Source organism: Saccopteryx leptura, chromosome 1 (genome assembly GCF_036850995.1).
Source record: "Saccopteryx leptura isolate mSacLep1 chromosome 1, mSacLep1_pri_phased_curated, whole genome shotgun sequence".
In the NCBI taxonomy this organism is placed as follows: domain Eukaryota; kingdom Metazoa; phylum Chordata; class Mammalia; order Chiroptera; family Emballonuridae; genus Saccopteryx; species Saccopteryx leptura.
In genome coordinates this window covers 264,500,212-264,522,829 of record NC_089503.1, presented here as the reverse complement: position 1 = coordinate 264,522,829, position 22,618 = coordinate 264,500,212, and the positions used below count along the sequence as shown (strand labels likewise).

Sequence of the window (22,618 nt, the reverse complement as noted above, 5' to 3'; positions counted from 1 at the left end):
CCCCCAAAGGAGCAACCCTTACCTCTTCAGAGTAGTCTAAGGAGGTCACAAAAAATCAGCAAAGATACAAGTCAGTCTTTCTTGAGCTTGTTTTTTACTGAAATTCATCAGGGGCACAGCAGTTGTGTTAGGACCAGGACACCTAGGGCAGGGCAGGGCCTGGGCCGGCTCTGAGGGACAGGGTGGCAGGGGAGGGGCGCAGAGCACTTCCCAGTGGGGAGGGTGGAAAGCCAGCCCAGCTACTCTCCCTCACACATAGGCCCCCACTCGTGTCGAGTGCACCAGCACCAGAGGGCTCCACAGTGACCCAGGAGTAGGATGGCACCAACTCCATCCAAACCAGGACCACGTACTGGACCTGTCCCCACAAAGGTGTCCTGCATCTGTTCTTGTGCGCGGGAGGCAAACTCTGTGGCCACTTCAGATGTCACCTCTTGGCTTTGTTCATGTTTATTTCTACAAGGAGCCCTTCTATCACCAACACAGAGGAAACATTAGGACCAGTCCAGGGGCTAGGGCCGTCAGCGCTACCATAGCCCACAGCCACTCTGCCCACTCCCAGGGGCAGGTCAGGGCAGCTGCCTTGAGGGGAGACTGCCCAGGTGTCACACAGCAGGTGCAACCCACTCCGAGCTGTGCTGGTTCTGTGCAAAAATGCCCTGCAGGCCAGTCTCAGACCAGTTTCTTCAGAGGCCCAGGTCAAAATGGGAGACAAACAGCACCCCCTAGTGTCCCTGGGTAGACTATATTTTGAAGCAATGAAACTTTTAAGTTTTTATTTTTTTCTCAACTTCTGGAACTAGACCAAACTGAAGCCCACCCCACCCCACCCCACCCCACAGTGACACTCCAACGGGAATAGAGGGCTGTTCTAGTGTCTGTAAACGGCTGTGGTGTTGGGACCCCAGCCTGTGCTGGGGGTGTCGATCCAGACCCACTGGGCCTGCCAAGCCCTTGGGGAAAGAGGAGACTCTACAGCAGGCCGCTCTTTTTGTGTTGAAGTCCCAGGGCCCTCGCCACCAGCCTCTGAGCCACTGCTGTACTCGTCTGTGGTCTCTCCTTCGCCAGACACAAGAGCTCTAAAAGGAAAGCCCCGTGGGGCGGGGACTTGAATTCAAGGCCATGATCACCTCTCCTCCCAGTGACACAGCAGCCTCAGATGCTACTGACAGGGCACCCACCAAGGGCTGCTGGGTCCTGACCTCATCCTGCCACCTTTTGTACCCTCCCTGTTTCTCTACCTGCACAGGGTGGGAAGAAGCCAACCCTGTACATGTCCATGCTTTGCAGGGCTATCTGGGGAGGGAAATCAAGTCAGGACGGGACACTCAGAGCTTATGGGACAAAGAATCCCATAAGCCACATGATCCACAGAAGCATGAAAAGCATCAGCAGGCCACTTCTGGGCCAGTTTTGCTGGCCACTGCTTTGCAGCCACACAAACTGTGCCCTAAAAGCCCCCATCATGCTTTCTAGGAGAATGGAGGGGAGGAACTGTCAATTACTTGGCACCTTTTACAAGTCTGCCAGGATCTCCTGTCCACGTCTCTACCACATTCTATATGATCTGCTTGTTTTTTGGTTTTTGTTTTTTTACAGACAGAGAGTCAGAGAGAGGGATAGATAGGGACAGACAGACGGGAATGGAGAGAGATGAGAAGCAACAATCATTAGTTTTTTGTTGTGACACCTTAGTTCATTGATTGCTTTCTCATATGTGCCTTGCCCGTGGGCCTTCAGCAGACTGAGTAATCCCTTGCTCAAGCCAGCAACCTTGGGCTCAAGCTGGTGAGCCTTGCTCAAACCAGATGAGCCCGCACTCAAGCTGGCGACCTCGGGGTCTCGAACCTGGGTCCTTCCGCATCCCAGTTCGACGCTCTATCCACTGTACCACCGCCTGGTCAGGCTATGATCTGCTTGTTTTAAAGAAAAAGAAAGCAATGCACATCAGGTGACTCGCCCAAGGCCAACTTAAGTGACAAGGCCAGGTTCACAAGCAGGGAGATTCTTTTAACCCCACTGCAAAACATGGTTCCCATGGACTTGCAAAAAAGACCAAATGTCTCCCTGAGCAACACCCAGCAGAGGCATGAACAGGAAGACAGGCCCCAAGCAAAACAGCTGGCACACAGACCTCCCTGCTGGGCCTTTCCTTCCCTAGGTATTCCCAGACCCCCAGGTACAGGAGGAGCACCCCAGCGGCCACTAAGCCCAGGAGTCCTAAAGCAGAGAGCTGAACAAGGACTGAACCACTGGAAAGGCCCACAGCCTAACCACACACACACACACAGCCTCATCAAGACACAGCTGCTCCCTTACTTGGCCTCTGCAAGGCCTTCAGCTTGGACTGCTTGCTTCCTTGTATGAGGGGCCGGATCTTGAGCCCTAAGAAATCCTTGGTCAGGGCTTCAGCAGCTGTGGAGAGAAAACACACCTGGAGCCACCCTCTCCTCTTCTAGGCAAGGCCCCCTCAGGGCCCAGGAACAGACATACCACCCAAACAAATACAGCCGCTTCACGCTTCCATAGAAGGCCCAGGACAGGGCTGCCACATGCCACTGTGCCATCTGCTCATCCCACCCCCAGCCCCCTGCATGGGCCATCCATCCATGAGAACAGTGGTCCCCAACCCCCAGGCCGTGGACCGGTAGCGGTCCGTGGGCCATTTGGTACCGGTCCGCAGAGAAAGAATAAATAACTTAATTATTTCCGTTTTATTTATATTTAAGTCTGAACGATGTTTTATTTTTTTTTAAATGACCAGATTCCCTCTGTTACATCCGTCTAAGACTCACTCGACGCTTGTCTCGTGAGTTCGACAATTATATTTAAAAATATCACAGTTTTTACGCCAGTTGCATAATTTTATTTTGTGCATTTATCCATCCCACCCTAAAGGCCAGTCCGTGAAAATATTTTCTGACAGTACACCGGTCCGTGGCCCAAAAAAGGTTGGGGACCACTGCATTAGAAGGAAAGCCTGCCGAGTCCAGCTTCCACCCTCAACCTAGGCAGCACAGGACCACAAGAGGGCAGCCTCCTGTCTTGTAAGGTGGGAGCTTCAAACAAACCCTACCCTATCCCTGACTCCAGACCCTCCCGGGGCACATGCCCTCACTGCTCTGGGTTGTGCATGACCTATGTAGAGACACAGCATGTCAGAGAGCCAGGAGGGGCCTCATGTCCAAGCCCCCTCTTTACAGACGAGGAAGCTGAGGCTGGGACACAACCTGCTCATGCTACACAGCTCGGCAGAGCCCAGAAGGCAGCCGCAGCCAGGCCCAAACAGCGCTTACCCTTTCCGGGGCACCGGGCAGCCCTTTGGCTTCTCTCTGACCTCCCTGCCGTCACACCATGCCCCGGCCCCTCTGTTCCCTGACCACCACCCCTCCCCTCAGGTTCTCTCAAGGACTGGATGGGCCTACACCAGCTATGGCCTCACCCAGCTCGTGTTCAGGAGCCAAGCAAGGAGAGGCAAGGGGGGGGGGGGGGGGGTCACTCTTTATAAATACACAGAGAATGAGCAGTGGTGTGACAATCAGCTTAGGAAAGTGGCCAAGAAGGAACAGTGGAGTGACAGTCAGGAGGTTAGCTAATGTCCCCAGCTTTGACACTGAGGAGCTTCATAACCTTGAACAGACCACCGACATTCTGGGAACCTCGGTCTCCTCATTTGCAAAATAAGAGGCGATCTGACCCAATCCTATATTAAAAATTGAGTAAGAATGCATGTGCTTGCTTGGGCCCTGGCCAGATGGCTCCGTGGTAGAGCATCAGCCTGGTGTGTGGAAGTCCCTGGTTCAATTCCCGGTCAGAGCACACAGGAGAAGCAACCATGTCTCTCTCTCTCTTTCTCTCTCTCTCTCTCTCTTTAATCCCTTCCCGCAACCATGGCTCAAATGGTTCAAGCAAAGTTGGTCCTGGGCGCTGAGGATGGCTCCATGGCCTTGCCATAGGTGCTGAAATAGCTTGTTGCAGAGCAACGGAGTAGCAGTACCAGATGGGCAGAGCATCGCCCTGTAGGGGGCTTGCGGGGTGGATCCCAGGTGGGCACATGCAGCTCTGCCATCATTTAATATGTGGAAGTACCTAGGGCTTGGCCTGTGACATGTGCCCAGTATCCCCTGAATCCATAGCCTCTAATCTGAATGCACTAACGTGAACAGGAACAGCCCAGAGCTCACTCTGCTCCCCAGCCTTCTGAACCGGGAGGGCTGGGAGTGGGCCTGCAACCTGGACGTGGATGGCCCAGGCCAGAGAGACCAAGGTCCACTTCCCTCTTAGTGGCAGAGAAAGGGCCAGCCCATGGGAAAGCCGCATTACCTGAGGCCGGGCAGGGAAAGATGCCGAGGGCATGTGTGTCATCCACCCACTGAATCCGGAGCTCCTTCTCTCTGAGACAGGGATGAGGAGACAGAGCGATTATGAAAGCAAATGGGTGAAACCCTTCTTGCTAAAGGACGTCCCCTCCCACCTCCGATCCTTAAAAACTATGAGCCAAGATGAGCTCTATCTGTCTCCTCTGGAGAGGAGACAGCACTCGCAGCAGACTTTCTCTGAAGACCATGAGGTTGGTTTCAGCTAGACAAATATCACCCCTGTGGACCAGGCAAGTCCCTGCTTCCCAGACCTGAAGAAGCCAGGCCTAGCAGAGCTCGCAGAGGACCCCAAGGGTTATGTGGCAGGGACAAGGGACAGGCCCTAAAATATGCATGTCAGTGTTACTGCTCCTGGTCAGCTCCCTCCCATACTCAGCAAAGCAGCAGAGTCTGAGGCCAGGAGAAGCCCAAAGCAGTCCCTCGACTACAGCTCCTCTGAGGGCACTGACTCCGCTCGCTAGCCAGGGGAAGCAGTCATCAGTGGCCCCCGGATACCCACACCTTCCGGGGTGGAGAGCAGGTGAGCTGCCTGTGCCCCACCCAGCCACACTCGGCTCTGCGCTCAGGCCCCGGAGGGCACCGCAGGGCTGCTGAGCAGCAGACAGAACAGAGCCAGGAAGAAAGGGGTTTTTAAAAGCATATGTCGTAAAGGGGGGGGGGGGCTAGAGAAAGGAAGATAAACATTAAGAAAAAAGGAGAAAAGACTGGAGTTGGATTTAAGCAACTGGGGGCACAGAAGTCTTTCCTCTCAGCACCCCCTGGCCCCCCCACCAGTCCCCCTCAGCACTGTAGCTCAGCTCCGCAGAGGCGGTTCCTGCAGAGATGGTCCGCAATCTGTTGACCATGCGACCAGGTGGTGGGGATGTGGAGAGCGGGGCGGGATGGGCGGCCTGTGTCCTGCATCAGGGTGGAGGGCTCCGCTGGAGCTGCAGCCTGTGTCCTGCATGCAGCGGCAGGACGTAGGTGCCGCGTGGGCCGGCAGGACCAGGTCTAGGGCCTCTGCCACATGCCCACAACCAAAAACCGCTCTCCCCTTCCCCACAGTCACGGCCAGTAGGCTGAGCTGCTCAGACATATGGGCATTCACCTTCTGCCTTTCTTTCTAGATGGCTGGGCCCTGGGGTGGGGGAAGCAGCAGGCAAGTGTCTCCAACAACAGAGGGATGTCCCAGCTCCTCTCTAAAGGGAGTACCTGCCTCCTCTGCCTCCCCGAAGCATTGCCTACACTCACTGGAACCCGGAGAAGGCTGCCAGCAGGTCCTCAGTCTTGAGTGTCGGTTCAAAGTCATAGATCTCCACCACGTGGGCAAAATCCTGCTCTCCGGGCAGCTCTTCTACGAAGGAGGACGTGTCCACGTGGACCTTCTCTACCTGGATCTTCTTCTCAGTCAGGCTGTCTGTTATCTGGGTGAGATCACACCTTTCAGCACGGGAGCTCTAGACACAGGGCTCCACCCAACTGCTTTTTCTTAAACCACAAATGGAGTCCTGCAGGCTTCTGGGTAGGCAGGAAGGAGGAGCTGAGGGTGGCTTCCCCTGGGAGCCATAGTTGGCAGGAGACTAGGAAAAACAGTCTGACAGGGCCTGACCTGTGGTGGCCAGTGGATAAAGCGTCGACCTGGAAATGCTGAGGTCGCCGGTTCAAAACCCTGGGCTTGCCTGGTCAAGGCACATATGGGAGTTGATACTTCCAGCTCCTCCCTCCTTCTCTCTCTCTCTCTCCCTCTCTCTCTCCTCTCTAAAAATTAATAAATAAAAGTTAAAAAAAAAAAGTTTGATGTTTTAAAAAAAAAAACAGTCTGACAGCATACGGGACGAAGATGGAGAAGGATGCGCTTTGAGGGACGGAACTTACTTAGGAAGTTCCCAGTGAGTGACTGGCACCCACACATATTATGTTTCACAGAATACTGAACACTCCATTGCATATACCCACTTTACAGCTGGGACACTCTAAAGTAATTCTGCCTAAAGTTGCACACTCAATAAAGAGACAGCTGGGCAAGTCCAGGATCTTTCCTCCCATCCTTAATGATTAATAATTAGCCTTAGTAATTAAGTAAGTCTTTCTGGTCTCCATCCTTCATATATAAAACAGCAATAAAAGACACCTGCCCTCCCAACTGAACACCATGGCCCATCTCAGGGAGACACACAGATCTAAGGAAACAAGATTTGTCAGACAAAGCTTCAGGCAAAAGAATAACTTTCATGACCAACATCTGCAGTCCCTTACTAAGCAAGTCCACATACATCCTATCTATATTACCTTGTGTAGGACGCATCATCCACTTTTCAGATGAGGTAACTGAGACTCAGAAAAACAAAATGACTTGCCTGTGGTCATATAACTCCTACATCTGAGCTGGAACTCAATTCTACACCCCTGACCCAGTATCCTTGAGCTTCCTCCCCTCTACTGTGTCAGTCCTGACTCCTTTGGGCAAGAGCCCTGCGCTCTTCTCCCATGTCTCCTAAGGGACCCCTATCACCCAAGCTCAGCCCTGCTCAGCAGCACATGCTCCACACGCCATGACCCCCGGTCCCATCTACCCACCTCACTTCCGCCCTCCCTTTTCCGGGCTTAAGAGCCTCATCACCTCCTGCAGCAGCTCATTGTAATCATCCTCGGAGCAGCTGCCAGGCCCCTCCTCTTCCACCTCTTCCTCTTCCTCCTCTGCCGCCAAGCTCTTCTCCAGCTCACTCCTCTTCCCCTCTTCCAAGTCCAGCTGCAGACTGGACAAAAGCTGTGTGGCCTTCTCTGGGCTGTCCCCTGTCCCCGAGTGGCTCTCAGGCCCCAACAGCTCAGTGCCCACAGGGTCCAGCAGCTGCTCATTGTCACAATGCTGGTCCAGGCCCTTTAGGTCCTCTGTTGTCTGAGTCATCAACGCAGGGTGTTCCTGATCAGAGCTGGGGACTCCAGCACCAATATCTCCAGGCTCCTCCAGGAACCTGCCAGCTGTATCGCCAACCTTGAGCCCCGGGATTGGGGTCGGCGCCCATTCTTCTTGCCTGCGCCGTATCCGAGGCACATACAAAGCCTGGTCCGGCTTCCGTCCTCGATGCCCCCGGCCTGCCCATGCCCCTCGGCGACCAGCAGCCACTCGCTGGTTTGAACCTCGGTACTTGCTAGGGTGGGGGGTAGGAGGGCGGCAGGGACCAGAGAGTCCATCTGAACTGGGTAACCTGAAGCAGGAACAGAAGGTGATCAAATAGTCTGGGCCCCAAGGAAAATGATTTACTGGAACTACCTGCCATTCAGGCATGAGGCTCTCAAGTTAGCATCAGGCAAAAACCAATGCCAAATGGCCCCTGAAAATACCTTAAGAAAGCATCCTAGTGGAGGCTGACTGCTACCTCTGAACAAGCCCAAAAGAGCCAAGCTCTGCCTCCACTGTTTAAAATGAGTTAGAGATGGCTGAATCCCCAACGGAGAAGCTCAAAAGATCAAAATTCTTTGGTTATATACCAGGTCAAGACTTGCATTTAGGGACTATGTTATTTGAAAAACATTAAACATGGTTCAACCCCAGGTTTCGGCACCAAAAAAAGAAAAATATTAAACATGAGGCTCAGTCTTTATAAGATCCTCCAAGATGCACTGGAGATCGAGATGAGTGGAGGCTCGGATGTGCTTCTCACCTTCATTCCATGGCCTCTGGGCACATGCTCCTTGCTTGAGTCACTGGCAGAAGCCTTCACTGCTTTAAACTGCTCTCTCTCCCTTTTGGCCCAACATGTATAGTTAGTTGATTGCTAAATGAATTCTACAAACAATGCACCATCTACCCCACTATTGAAACAAAGTATGTAGGGCTGTCTTTTAAGCACCTGAGGCTGGGATAGAGGCAACTGCCTGGGAGTCCTCGCCCTGGTGCCAGGGGCTGACCAGATCATTCACCTGCTCACCCAGAAGGAACTACTGAGGTCATACATACCTGATGTCCAGGTGACAGACGACTGTCCTCCTCTTCCAGCCCTCCCCAACAGAAAAGCTGCTCAAAAGATCAAAATTTTCTGCTGTCCTATGGATCAGGTACCGAAGGCGACTGGAGAGTGGGGGGAAAAGAAGTACCCTGGGGAGGAGCAGAAGGAGTGCTGAGCAGAGGCTCCAGGTGCAGTCTCGGGGGCTGACCTCCACCAGGTGCACTCCCAGTTTAAAGGTGGCTTAACATTAGCCTCTCTCTGCCACCTTGAGTCTTAAGCTGACTGCAAAGGATTTAATCATAGAGGTTATCACAGGGAGCTACTAGTCCTGTCCCCATTCCTGTGCTGGGTCCCTACAGTCTTGAGGTAATGCTCAGAATTACACAGGGTTGGGAGAGGCCAGAGAGCAGATCATTAAACCTAAAGGCCAAGGTCAGAGACTGCTACAGGCCAGTTACCCCGGATGCACCACTGGGGAAGGGGACAAACAGGGCGTGGGGCACCCTGCCCTTCCTAGCAGCAGGGCGACCCCCCCAACACCCTTGGTCCAGCTTACCTTGACAGCTGCTTCTGCAGCAGGAAGCGGTCCAGCTCCTTCTGGACACGATGCACAAAGTCATTCTCGGGCGGGGAGAGGAAGACGCCGTCCAAGCAGAGAAGGGCCAGGGTGACAGGTAGGAAGGAGAGCCTGTGGGGGTACACGGCCAGGGGCTGGCATCAGAGCAAGATCTGAGCCACCGTAACCCCGCAGTGTCGGTGCTGCAAGGGACCTGAAGGCATCGTGGTCCAGGGCTCCGCTCTGACGGCAGAGAAGCAGGCTCCACGGTGGGGAAGGGACGCACCCAAGTCCCCGGGCACAATGGCCGCCGGGCACGGGAGGGGCTCCCGGACCCCGCGGGAGCACGCTGCCTCCGCACGCGAGCCCGAGGCCGGGACGCCTTTGTGCCCGAGGTGCGCACGCTCGCCCCAGCCTCTCCAACCCTTAAGCGCCCACGGAGAGTCGGGCCGCCTTGGGACCGCTCGGCGGGAGCAGTCGGCCCTCCCTGGCCCTGGATCGAGAGGCCCGGAGGGCACGGGCCAGACCAGAGAGAAGCGTCCCTACTCAGGCCCACCCGCAGCACCCACCTCGCCTCCCCGCGCACCGCCGCGGTCCGGAAGATCCCCAAAAGCCTGCGCGTCCTTAGCGCCCAACAGCAGCCCGGGCCTCGGCGAAGGCGCAGCGTCACCACGCGGCCTGGGGGAGGTATCGCAGAAATGGCAGAAGGGTTGTGATATGTTTTGTTTTTTTTCCTATGAGCGCATACGGTGTCCTAGCATCAATTAATCCAGCCAATACTTTTGATTGGCACCTATATACTGGATCATGTGGGAAACAGATTTTCCAGTTCATTGTTTCTCTCCCTAGGGACGTAACAGGGGGAATAAAGAGAAAGGAAGCTTGGGCACCAAGTATTTCTCTCCCTTTTCTGAATCACTAACCTTCCTTGGCCCTCAGTGATGGAACCTGCAAGAGGCCCAACCCACATCAAAGGGTCATGTAAGGTATTTTTCCCCGCGGAGAAGGAAGGAAGAGGGCCAGAGCCGCAAAGTGTGGAATAAGTAAACGGCTTTATTGAGTACAGAGCGCACACCCCGCCCGGCAAGGTTCCCTGGCCCCAGGAAAGAAAAAAATGAAGGTGCAAGATGGAGGCCAGAGAAGTTGCATGGATTAAACCGTGTGGGAGATATTTAAAGGGTCCCTCTAGGGAAGTGGAGCTACTATGACGTGGTGAAATTTCACTGGCTGACAGAGGATCGCTTCTTTCCAAATGGTTCCTGGGAAGCTTCCTTTGGCGGGCTTGATTGTGGGCGGTCCTAGCCAAAGTGGGCTGGTCTGAGTTCCTAGTGACCATCCCTCTATTCACTGACCTTACAGGTCACTTACAAGGTGCACCAGCCTTGTAATGGACCACGTGTATGGCCAGTAGTTGCAGCCGTCACCGTCAGGGCCAGGCTGGTGCAGGTTCCCATTAGATTTGGAGCCAGAAACTGATGAGCCATTCCTTTACTCTAGCCTTATACCCAGCAGGCAAATAAAAACACACAGGGCTCTAAAACCCACTCATTCAATGCTCACAAAGCTACTGACACATCTGGGTTTTCCTAGACTCAAAGGCCCCACCAGTCTTAGTCACCTCTGGTTCCCCATCTGCATATCTTCTCCCTCTTCACCTCTGCACAAACTGGCTTCTCCTTCAGCACCCTGCCATCTTGGCTTCTTTTCTTCTCCTTTTTCTTCTTAAAACTTTTTGGCATGAAAACCCCTCCTCCAGCAACATTAGCATAACAATGACCCTTCCCAAGCAGGAAGGTAATTAGCAGTTTCACTTGGCAGCACAATTTACCTGGGTAGTGGCCATTTTTAACAATAAAAGTGAGCAAACCCAAACAACACAAATCTTACAAACTTATTTGCCCAACACCAGGGTAGCCACTTGCATGGAGCTTTGCAGGCCATCAAATTATGCTACCTTGCTACAACCAGAAAAATCTCCAGCAACCATTTTAAATAGGGTTTGTAATTCTTGCCCTGGGATAAGGGGCTATAAAAATCTAGGAGACGGCAGGACTAGGCGGTGGCGCAGTGGATAGAGCATCGGACTGGGATGCCGAGGACCCAGGTTCAAGACCCTGAGGTTTCCAGCTTGAGCGTGGGCTCATCTGGTTTGAGCAAAGCTCACCAGCTTGGACCCAAGGTTGCTGGCTCAAGCAAGGGGTTACTCGCTCTACTGTAGCCCCATGGTCAAGGGACATATGAGTAAAGCAATCAATGAACAACTAAGGTGTCGCAACGAAAAACTGATGATTGATGCTTCTCATCTCTCTCCATTCCTGTCTGTCTGTCCCTATCTATCCCTCTCTCTGACTCTCTATCTGTAAAAAAAAAAAAAAAAATCTAGGAAACCAAGGTTGAAATCCATCCTAGGAGACCAAGGTTGAAATCCATCCTATTGTTCCATGAAAGGTGTGAACTGTAAGCCTTTCACCATCCTGAATTCAGAAGCCCAGAGCTAAGAGGGCCCTCAACTACCTGCATTTAAGACCCATGTCTTGCCTGACCGGTGGTGGCCCAGTGGATAAAGCGTCAACCTGGAAATGCTGAGGTTGCCAGTTCAAAACCCTGGACTTGCCCAGTCAAGGCACATATGGGAGTTGATACTTTCAGCTCCTCTCCTCTTCTCTCTCTCTCTCTACCCCCCCCCCTAAAATGAATAAATAAAATCTTAAAAACAAAAACAAAACCCATGTCTTGGCACAGGGATGGGACAGTCTAAGTGGGCTCCTTTATAGGATATATGCGCAAGGTCAGGGGAAGAGTATACCTCAAAAGGCTGGCTGGGAGAAGAGGTCTAGGAACAGAAAAATGGAGAAAAAAATGAAGGTGCATTTTCCCATCTTGCAATTTTTCCCAGAGTATTTCTAAAAAAGATGATGGTATCATATCACATTTACAAAAACTATCTTTCCAATAGTTTATCAAGAATAAAAAGGACTTAGACTTAAGACCAGATCAAGTGCAAAGAGAACTGAAACCAGAGAGACTTGGGGGGGGGGGGGATGCATGGCTGTGAGAGGAGACTCTGAAGGCTTGTCATCTCCTGCCCCCAGCCTCCAGCCCCTGGGGAGCAGAGGGTGAGAGAGCAGTAGGAAGCACAGGAGACACCCATTTGGGTTCGGACTCTGCCAGGCCCTCCCATGCTCCGCTCTGGTTTAAACAAAGTGGGAGCAGACCTGAGAGAATGTTGAGTGTCCAGATACTGGGGCTGTCTTCTGAGCAGGCACTCCTGACTGACAGGGGTGAGTCTGGGAGGCAAGCCCACATAGTTGCTAGGGAGCAGGCACAACCTGGGACACATATGCATGCTGACTCAGAGACAAAGGCCCAACTTTCTCATTAAAGTCACCATCTCTCCTCAAAATGGAGGGACAAACCAAAAACCCAGGAAACAAGCTATGCCTCCACCTCTTGAGAGCCGGTCTCTGAGAGAGGAGTTCAACATATTTAGAAACTAAGTTCTCAGGCATCTCCACCATGGGATGCCTACATAAAGGGGAGGAGGATCTAAGTGCATCTACCCACATTATTTGGGGACAAATAGCAGGTGGTCCCCATTCAGAGGAAAGTAAACAGAACAAAAAGCAGCACAAAGGATATGCAGAATTTCTACGGCTAAAAATAAAGGAAAGCTTATCAGAAAAAAGAGGATAAGAGTTTATTGGCAGATTCTCTTGGGGGGAGAGAAGAAAATTTCAGTTAATAACTGCTTCACATTCCCAAGGAAATCGAAGAAAGCCTGATTTCCACATCACAATGGATAAGCCAACAGATTGAGATGAAAGAGAACTGTCAGAGCCACGGAAAGATGTAAAAGAGGCAATCATGTTCCTTGCAGAAGCAGCAGAAACTAGAGCCAACAATGCTGAAAACCAATCAGTAACACGGAGAACAGACCTGTGAAAATAAAGCTAACTCCTGGTTACGTAAAGCTCGCCATAAGCTTCACAGCAGCCCCTCCAGATGAAGATTGTTACCCTTATCATAGAATAACCTGAGGTCTTGCTAAGGGCACCCAGCTACTAAGGGCAGAGTTTGAACTCTCTCAAATCCAGATCTAGCCTGACTACCACAAAATACCACAAAATTATGTTTTCCATCTTTAGAATGGCATTAAAATTGCCTTGACACTGTGGCTGGTAGCCAGACACAGAAGTCAGAAATTCAATTACCGTATTTCCCCATGTATAAGACGTACCTTAATTCTGGGGCCTGAAATTTGAAAAAAAAAAGTGTATTACATAAAGTTACTGAACCAAGTTTTATTCATCATGAAATTCATACAACTCCTCATCACTGTCAAAACTCCCATTCATTAGCTTGTCCTCATCTGTGTCTGATGATGAATCATTGTCTTCACTCATCCTCACCTGGGCTGCCCCTCTCCTAGGTCCTCTCCTAATTATCAGCATATCACTCATCTTTGCCCCTCTTCTTAGATTCTTACAGGACCACATCTGCGAGGTTTCTCGACTCACGGTCAACCAGATGTTCCTACACCCATATACACGACTCCCCTCAGAGCCACCTCCTTCAGACCTCCCTTCCCCACAACGCCCCTAAGCAGCAGGAAGTAGCCAGACAACAGCAGCGTCCCAATCTAACATAAAAGGTCGGAATGTGAGGTCGGTTGGCAATGGGGGAAGGTCACATGAGGAACCGGTCGGGGACTTTGGCGGAAACCACCCACACCCGTGACCACCAAAACAGTCCAGGAGCATTTTGAAAAAATCTGTCAGCCAATGAAATTTTGCCACAACATATCAACCCAACCACCCTACTAACGCTATAAATTACCCCCCCACCCCACCCCTACCCCCACCCCCACCCCACCCCTACCCCCACCCCCACCCCCACCCCCGGCGAGGGAAAGTGCGCGACTTCCCTGACCCGTCTTGAGGAATAGTAAACCTCACCCGGATGCACTCTAAATAAAGCTTTTGCTTGTCCACACTTGGTGGCTACGTCCTTCTTTCTTCCTCGGCGGAAAATATCTTACACATAGGTTTCAGGTAAACATTTCTGTAGCATTTGAACTGTTGATTATGTTAAATATCTGCAAAACTTTTAAAGGGAAAATCTTAAGACTAGAAAGTTCTATAAACTGAGATAGCAACAGTAAGCTGTTTTCAGCTTACTGGAAGCCATGGAAGTCTGTCTCACAGAAATTCTGGTGCAGGAAACAGAATGATCCTGGTCTGCCCAAGATCAAGATGTCAGGACACTGGCGGGCATTGCTTACAGACAGCCTCTCACATCTGGCACACAAAAGTCTCAAGACTTTTGTGAAAATCCACTATGAACTGAAATTATTTTCTCTAATGCCCTAGTTAATCTATTCCAGAACAGACTGCCCAGGCTGGTCTCTTTGACAGTTTCCAGCTAATCACAGAACAAAATTCACTCTTCCTGAATTGGTGCTGTTTCTCCACCTCTTCCTCCTCCCCATTTTCTTATATAAATTCTTCCCTCCATCGCCCTCCCCTATTTTTTTACTTTGTTCATTGATAAGAATCTAATAACTGTCTCCTTGGTGTACTTGAGTTAGTTATATGGCTCACTAAATGTTTCCAAGTTATGTTTTGACATTCCTTATCCTTCCTGGGAAGCTTCTAGAAAACATACAATCAAGAGATGAATCAAACTAAATGATTCACAAACTGGGATGTCATGACAAAAAACGCTTCATGGTGAATGTTTAATTTGCTTAAACTTTTAATTAACTGAAACAATTACAGCAACAGAATGGTGTACAAATATATTTCATAAAAGGAAGGCTACAGAAAGTAAAAAAAAAAACAAAAAACTTTTTTTAATCACACTAGATTAGGACAAGAATGCATTCTAAAGTGTAAAGGAAACAGGAAGTAACTGTGGCCAAGTCAACAAGTATTATTTTCTCCAAGTAACTGACAGAGCCACCAGATGTTGGTGTATAAAGAAATATCCACCAATGATTAAAAAAAAAAAACCCACCACATAGCAAAATATTACACAGAGGAAGAAAAGAGCTCAGAAAAGATGTGATAGAAGCAACACTAAAAACAATTTTTGTTGGCAAAACCATAAATGGGATAAGAGTCAATTATATTACAACCATTAAAATCGATTCCAAAGGCAAAATGTCATTCTATCTTCTTTACCAAACTCACATCTGGAACAACTCTGAAAATTCATGTAAGGATCTAAATGAAATAGTCAAAACACCACATCAAACTTAATAAGGAAATACTAGAGGTACCACATTAATTTCAGGATAAGACTGGAATGTCTATTAACAGCTCTATTATTTACCTTTTTTTTTTTTTTTTTTTTTTTTTTTTTTTTTTCATTTTTCTGAAGCTGGAAACAGGGAGAGACAGTCAGACAGACTCCCGCATGCGCCCGACCGGGATCCACCCGGCACGCCCACCATGGGGCGGCGCTCTGCCCACCAGGGGGCGATGCTCTGCCCATCCTGGGCGTCGCCATATTGCGACCAGAGCCACTCTAGCGCCTGGGGCAGAGGCCAAGGAGCCATCCCCAGCGCCCGGGCCATCTTTGCTCCAATGGAGCCTTGGCTGCGGGAGGGGAAGAGAGAGACAGAGAGGAAAGCGCGGCGGAGGGGTGGAGAAGCAAATGGGCGCTTCTCCTGTGTGCCCTGGCCGGGAATCGAACCCGGGTCCTCCGCACGCTAGGCCGACGCTCTACCGCTGAGCCAACCGGCCAGGGCTATTATTTACCTTTTTAAAAAATTTTAGAGGCACTTAGGAAAAGCAATTTGGCAAAAGAAAAAGAAAAACAAATGTTTGGAAATTTGATAAAATCAAATTACCATTGTTTGCAGAATATTTGTGCTTTTCCATCTAAAAATCCAAGAGAAATCAACTAAGAAACTCCTCTAAGCAAGAACTGTCTCCAGAAATGAAGACCATCTGCAGCAGAGGATGTGGGAGTAGAGAGGCAGGGGTGGGGAAGGCTGTAGGCAAAAGTGGGACTCTGTAGGCGCAGAGAAAGAGCTGTGAGAGGTTAAGCGGCCAGAGAAAGAAAGAAATGAGAATGCCACCCCAGTCCCTGCTCTACCTGACTGGCCTCTGGGGCGCCACCAGCTGCTGAGGACTGGCTCCCTCCCCTGCTCCACCCCAATCTCTGTTGCGTTTGTTATCCCTCAGTTCCCAAGAGACCACTATTGCAGGCTTGCCCAGAGTTCCAGCTTCCTTAAAGGGCCAGATTATAGGACTCAGATGGGGGTCTCAGAGGTGAGCTGAGGGGCTCAGGCTTGTCCTCATCTCAGCCTCCAAATACCTGCAGCGACTCCTTACAGTGACAAGCGACTTCGTACATCCAGACCCTTCTCCCCAGTTCAAGCACCACCTCACCTCAGAGCTCTTTGCTGCAGTGACTGTGAGAGGCACGGGAAAGAGGAATATTACGAATGGCATAGGAAACGCCTGTGATTAAAAAGTTCAGAGGAAAAACTATTGATCCCCTCTATTTAGAGACAGACAGCAGAAAAAAATATTGGAAGAAAACACACTAAAATGTGGGCAGTGGCTGTCTGTAATTTTATTATACATTGCTTTCTTCTTTAGACTTCTGGACCTCACACACAAATTTTCTATAATGCATGTATAGAATATGTGTAATTCTGTAATATATACGTGTATGCTATTTTTTTTTTTGTATTTTTCTGAAGTTGGAAACGGGGAGGTAGTCAGATAGACTCCCGCATGCGCCCCACTAAGATCCACCTGGCACGCCCACGGGGGGGGGTGCTCTGCCCATCCGGGGGTCGCTCTGTTGCAACCAGAGCCATTCTAGCGCCTGAGGCAGAGGCCACAGAGCCATCCTCAGTTCCCCGGGCCAACTTTGCTCCAATGGAGTCTTGGCTGCAGGAGGGGAAGAGAAAGACAGAGAGGAAGGAGAGGGGGAAGGGTGGAGAAGCAGATGGGTGCTTCTCCTGTGTGCCCTGGCTGGGAATTGAACCCGGGACTCCTGCACGCCAGGCCGACGTTCTACCACTGAGCCAACCAGCCAGGGCCAACACGTATGCCAGGGGTCCCCAAACTACGGGCCCGCGGGCCACATGCGGCCCCCTGAGACCATTTATCCGGCCTGCCACACTTCCGGAAGGGGCATCTCTTTCATTGGTGGTCAGTGAGAGGAGTAAAGTACGGTGTCGCTCATGTACAGTACTACTTCTGGTGACGTGAGATGTATGCGTCACGGCTCTGGAAGCGCGTCCTATCACTTGTTAGGGCTAGCAGTGACAAATATGGATCTGGACATTGACCATCTCATTAGCCAAAAGCAGGACCATAGTTCCCATTGAAATACTGGTCAGTTTGTTGATTTAAATTTACTTGTTATTTATTTTAAATATTATATTTGTTCCCATTTTGTTTTTTTACTTTAAAATAAGATATGTGCAGTGTGCATGGGGATTTGTTCATAGGTTTTTTTTTTATAGTCCGGCCCTCCAACGGTCTGAGGGACAGTAAACTGGCCCCCTGTGTAAAAAGTTTGGGGACCCCTGACGTATGCTATTTTTATAAGCAGAGATAATACACCTATTTTTCAGTTTCTCAAATCATTCAAAGTGGCATTACATGCAAATTCAGCTAAATTTTTTCAACTTAATATGGAGCTGAACATTTTTATGTGACCCTTCCTTAACTGCAAGCTCCACAGACTCCCAGCCCTCCCCAGCGGGGCAGGCTGTAAGGTCCTGAGGGGTTCTGGGCTCAGCAGACGCATGTATTGGGTTCCTACTATGGACCTGGCCCTTGCCATACACTTCTCTGTTGTCCTGTTGCAATCCCTTGAAGTAGTAGTATTCACCCCCATTTTACTAAGATAAAATTATGCTCCCGGCATTCAGTAGATGACAGGTTGATCTGCTACTAAACAGTGGTGCTAGGATTCAGATGCAGGGAATGGTCTCAAATCATGTGCTCTGTCCTCTATTCCAGTAATTTCCCAACATATCTTAGCTATGAAGCCCTTGGTTCAAACAAATGCCACCCTGATATATAGTGTACTAGGGCTGTCATAACAAAGTACCACAGACTGGGCAGCTTACACAACAGAAATGTAGTCTTACAACCCTGGAGGCTAGAAGTCCAAGATCAAGGTGTTGGTAGGGTTGGTTTCCTTTGAGGTCTCTCTCTTTGGCTTGCAGATGGCCACCCTCTTGCTGCCTCTCTGCATGTGTGCCCCATGTGTCTCTCTGTAATCTAGGAACACCAGCTGTATTGGATTAGGGTCCACCATAATGGCCTCATTTTAATTAATCACCAATTTAAAGTCCTCATATCCAAATACTGAGGTACTGAAGGTTGGGGCTTCAACATATGAATTTTGAGGTGACACAGTTCAGCCCATAACATCTGGACTATAATGTGTAAATGTGACCTGTTCCTGTTCAAGCTGGATTGCCCCACTAGGAGCCCAACTCATTTTCTCAGATTTCCTAAACCCCTTTTATAGATGTGAGGGAGAGAAGTATTAGGAAATTACTACTTTTTTATGGCTTTGAAATAAGAGAAGCCCTGGTCAGATAGCTCAGAAGGTTAGAGCGCCATCCCAAAACACAAAGGTTGAGGGTTCAATCCCTGGTCAGGGCACATACAGGGACAGACTAATGTTTCTGTCTCTCTCTCTCTCTCTCTTTCTTTAATAAATAATTTCTTTTTTTTTTTTTTTCTTTTCTTTTCTCAAGCTGGAAACAGGGAGAGACAGTCAGACAGACTCCCGCATGCGCCCGACTGGGATCCACCCGGCACGCCCACCAGGGGTGACGCTCTGCCCACCAGGGGGCGATGCTCTGCCCCTCCGGGGCTCGCTTTGCCAAGACCAGAGCCACTCTAGCGCCTGGGGCAGAGGCCAAGGAGCCATCCCCAGAGCCCAGGCCATCTTTGCTCCAATGGAGCCTTGGCTGCGGGAGGGGAAGAGAGAGACAGAGAGGAAGGAGGGGAGGGGGGTGGAGAAGCAAATGGGCGCTTCTCCTATGTGCCCTGGCCGGGAATCGAACCCAGGTCCCCCGCACGCCAGGCCGACGCTCTACCGCTGAGCCAATCTGCCAGGGCCAATAAATAATTTCTTTTAAAGAAGGAAAAACAGCCTGACCTATGGTGGCACAGTGGACAGAGCATCGACCTGGAACGCTGAGGTCACCAGTTCAAAACCCTGGGCTTGCCTGGTCAAGGCACATATGGGAGTTGATGCTTCTTGCTCCTCCCCCTTCTCTCTCTCTCTCTCTCTAAAATGAATAAATAAAATCTTTAAAAGAATTTTTAAAAATAAATAAATAAAATAAAAAAGGAAAAACAAAAATAAAATACTCAAGAAAACTCATCAAAATACCACAAATTAGCTCACTTCTGTGAAAACACAGATGGACCCATGAGTGAATTTAATATGAAGACTGCCATATTTCGTCTAATATTTCCCTCAGCCTGGCACCCACAGTTCCTCTGTGCCATCCGGAAGAAACTGACTTTTCCCCTTATTAAGTTCTCACACTGAAAGGCTAGAAACCACCCCAGGAGGTATATGTAAGTTTTGGGCTTATATACCTGATATATTTACCTATTCCCCATGTATAAGACACACCCTTTTTCAAAAAATTTGAGGTATGAACCCAGTGCATATTATACAGTGGTTATAGATTTTTTTACTTGCATTTCCCACTTTTTTGCGCTTGTTGTCACACTTGTTACCGGTATGTTATGGTAGGTTACATTTGGCCACATTCTGCCCAGAAATGGCTCAGAAAAGAATTTCGTACAGTGCTGAATTAAAGTTAAAAGTGATCTAATTTGCAAAAGTGAATGGAAATTCTGCTGCTGAACATAAGTGTGGTCCTCCTCCAACTGAGAAATCAATCTGAGACAGGCTACGGGAAGAAGAAACCCTACTGAAAACATCACAGCAGAAGAAGGTCATGAGAGGCAAGTCAGCACAATGGCCTGATTTAGAGAGAGAATTGAAGATATGGATTGAAGAGCAAAGGGCAGTTGGAATTCCTGTGTCCATAAAGATGGTTCAGCATGAAGCAAGAAGAATTGCTGATGAAAAAGAAGTTACTGATTTCAAAGGAGGACACAATTGATGCTGCAGGGTCATGAAACAGAATGGACTAAGCATGCGTACATGCACCAGACTTGCCCAAAAGATGCCTGAAAGCTATGAACAGAAGGTCCTTGAATTTCATCACTTTTGTCATTCAATGTCGTAAGACACATCAGTTTGAGTTGGGACAGATTGCAAATATGGATGAAGTCCCCCTTCAATTTGATGTCCCAAGTATCAGAACTGTTGATAAGGGGGTGAAAACTGTAACTGTGAAGACAAGTGGACGTGAAAAGAGCCACTATACAGTTATTCTAGCTTGTTGTGCCGATGGAACCAAGCTGCCTCCTATGCTGATTTCCAAATGCAAAACAATGCCAAAAGAAGACGTTCCTCGAGGAGTGGATTGTCCACGTTCAGGACAAGAGTTGGATGGATCAGGATGGAATGAAGATCTGGTTTGAGGAAGTTTGGAGAAAGAGACCAGGTGGGCTCTTATGCAAACCTTCCCTATTGGTGCTCAATCAGTTCAGGGCACACAAAACAAAAAAACACAAAGAAGATTGCTGCAGAGCAAAAAACAAAACTTGCCATCATACCTGGAGGCTTGACATCCCAGCTCCAACCACGTGATGTCAGCATTAACAAACCCTTCAAAGCTGCCATGAGAGACAAATGGAACCAATGGATGAAGTCTTCTAGGGACAATTTGACACCAGCAGGAAGAGTGAAGAAACCAACTATAGGAGAAGTTTGTACCTGGGTGAAAAGATCCTGGGATAATATCAAGATTGAGATTGTTGTCATTTAAAAAGTGTGGCATTTCAAATGCCGTAGATGAAACTGAGGACGAGGCAATATATGCAGACAGTGATTCATCATCAGACACAGATAAGCACAAGCTAATGGATGGGAGTTCTGACAGTGATGAGGAATTGTATAAATTTTATGATGAATAAAACTTGAGTGCAATAAATTTATGTAATTTTCCCCCCAAATTTCAGGCCTCCAAATTAAGGTGTGTCTTATATGTGGGGAAATACACTATAGTCAAAGATGACATATTGATTATTTGGTGTCATAACTAGCATATTTGATGCCTGGTCACTGGGTTATTTTTCAACATCTTCCTTCTCTATATAACAAAATTAGTTTTGGTAACAGTCACAGAGTAGTCAGTATTAATCATTATTATTGCTTGATTTGTTCTTTACCTTAATAACATGTTACACTTTTTAAAAAGAATATATTTCAATTCAAATATATTCAAATTCAGTAAATTATTGCACCCATGAACTAAATGTGCACTTCCCAAGCCAAAACACTGTACTGTATACTTTGTACACTTTTACTGTTTGAAATTTTAAACACAAATAAAAGTCCAGTTGCTGACCTGTGGTGGCGCAGTGGATAAAGTGTCAACCTGGAAATGCTGAGGTCGCCGGTTCGAAACCCTGAGCTTGCCTAGTCAAGGCCCATATGGGAGTTGATGCTTCCAGCTCCTCCCCCCTTCTCTCTCTCTCTCTCTCTCCTCTCTCTCTCTCTCTCTCTCTCTCTCTCTCCCTCTCCTCTCTAAAATGAATAAAAAAAAAAGTCGTTTGTCACATAAAATGACTTAATATATATAACTCATACTCTGTTTCTTCTGTATTTACGAGTATGTTACCCAGGCTGATTTTTAATCAACTGTTTCAACACGAGACTATGTATTCTTATTAGGGCTGGAGTAAATAAACGGCACCTAAAATGAGCTTTCGTGATTCCAAACCACTAAGAACTTTCTTTCAGAACAAATGTGTGGCAGCCCACTGTGTCACAGAGTCCCTGAATGAACTTCCAAGTACAAGGCTTATTACAAAGATAAGTAATAAAAATGTGGCATTTGAAACTTACATAACCACAGAATTATTTGGAACTCAGACCAACAAATTATTTTTTCAGGGAGAACACTTTATCACCCACACTGTCAGCACACGGTCATAATAAAAAAGACTGAGCTTTATTGCTGTTTTTGCTTTATCTGCAGACAAAGCACCCATTTGTGCCTGTACCTATAAGAGAAGGCTCCCTGGGCTGGTTCTCTCTGGAGTGGAATCAAAGTGAAAGTCAAGTTCAGACGAAATCAGAAGCAGCTTGAGAGATATGAAATGGTAGAATCAACAAACCTTGACATTGGCTCTTTTTTTCACTTCCCAAGATCCTACAAGCTTCTGGTTTCCTATTTCCTCACTAGCTGCTTTCAGTTTTGTTTTGGGCTCCATGGCTCCTCTTTAATTTCTAAAATCTAGAGCAGTGGTAGTCAACCTGGTCCTTACCACCCACTAGTGGGCGTTCCAGTTTTCATGGTGGGCGGTAGCGGAGCAACCAAAGTATAAATAAAAAGATAGATTTAACTATAGTAAGTTGTTTTATAAAGATTTATTCTGCCAAACTTAGTGAAAATCCGACATAAAATACTTGGTAAGTAATTATTATTATATGCTTTAACTTACTGTAACTCTGCTTTATAAATTTTATAAAGTAAAGTTACTTCCCTACTTTATAAATAATCACCATTACTGTGGAACCGGTGGGCGGTTAGAAAATTTTACTAATAACAGATACAAAAGTGGGCGGTAGGTATAAAAAGGTTGACTACCCCTGGTCTAGATCTCAGAGCTCCATCC

General features: G+C 48.7%; 1 protein-coding gene across 1 annotated transcript; it reads right to left on the bottom strand.

Moving 5' to 3' along the window:
* Positions 1–82: 82 nt before the first annotated feature.
* R3HCC1 (R3H domain and coiled-coil containing 1) lies at positions 83–22,140 on the bottom strand. The gene is given in 9 exon segments (XM_066351715.1): positions 83–993; positions 996–1,079; positions 2,320–2,415; positions 4,324–4,394; positions 5,610–5,782; positions 6,979–7,564; positions 8,317–8,454; positions 8,862–8,993; positions 22,118–22,140. Coding segments are annotated over 9 exon segments (1,410 nt in total). The 5' UTR covers positions 22,126–22,140; the 3' UTR covers positions 83–871.
* Positions 22,141–22,618: the final 478 nt, after the last annotated feature.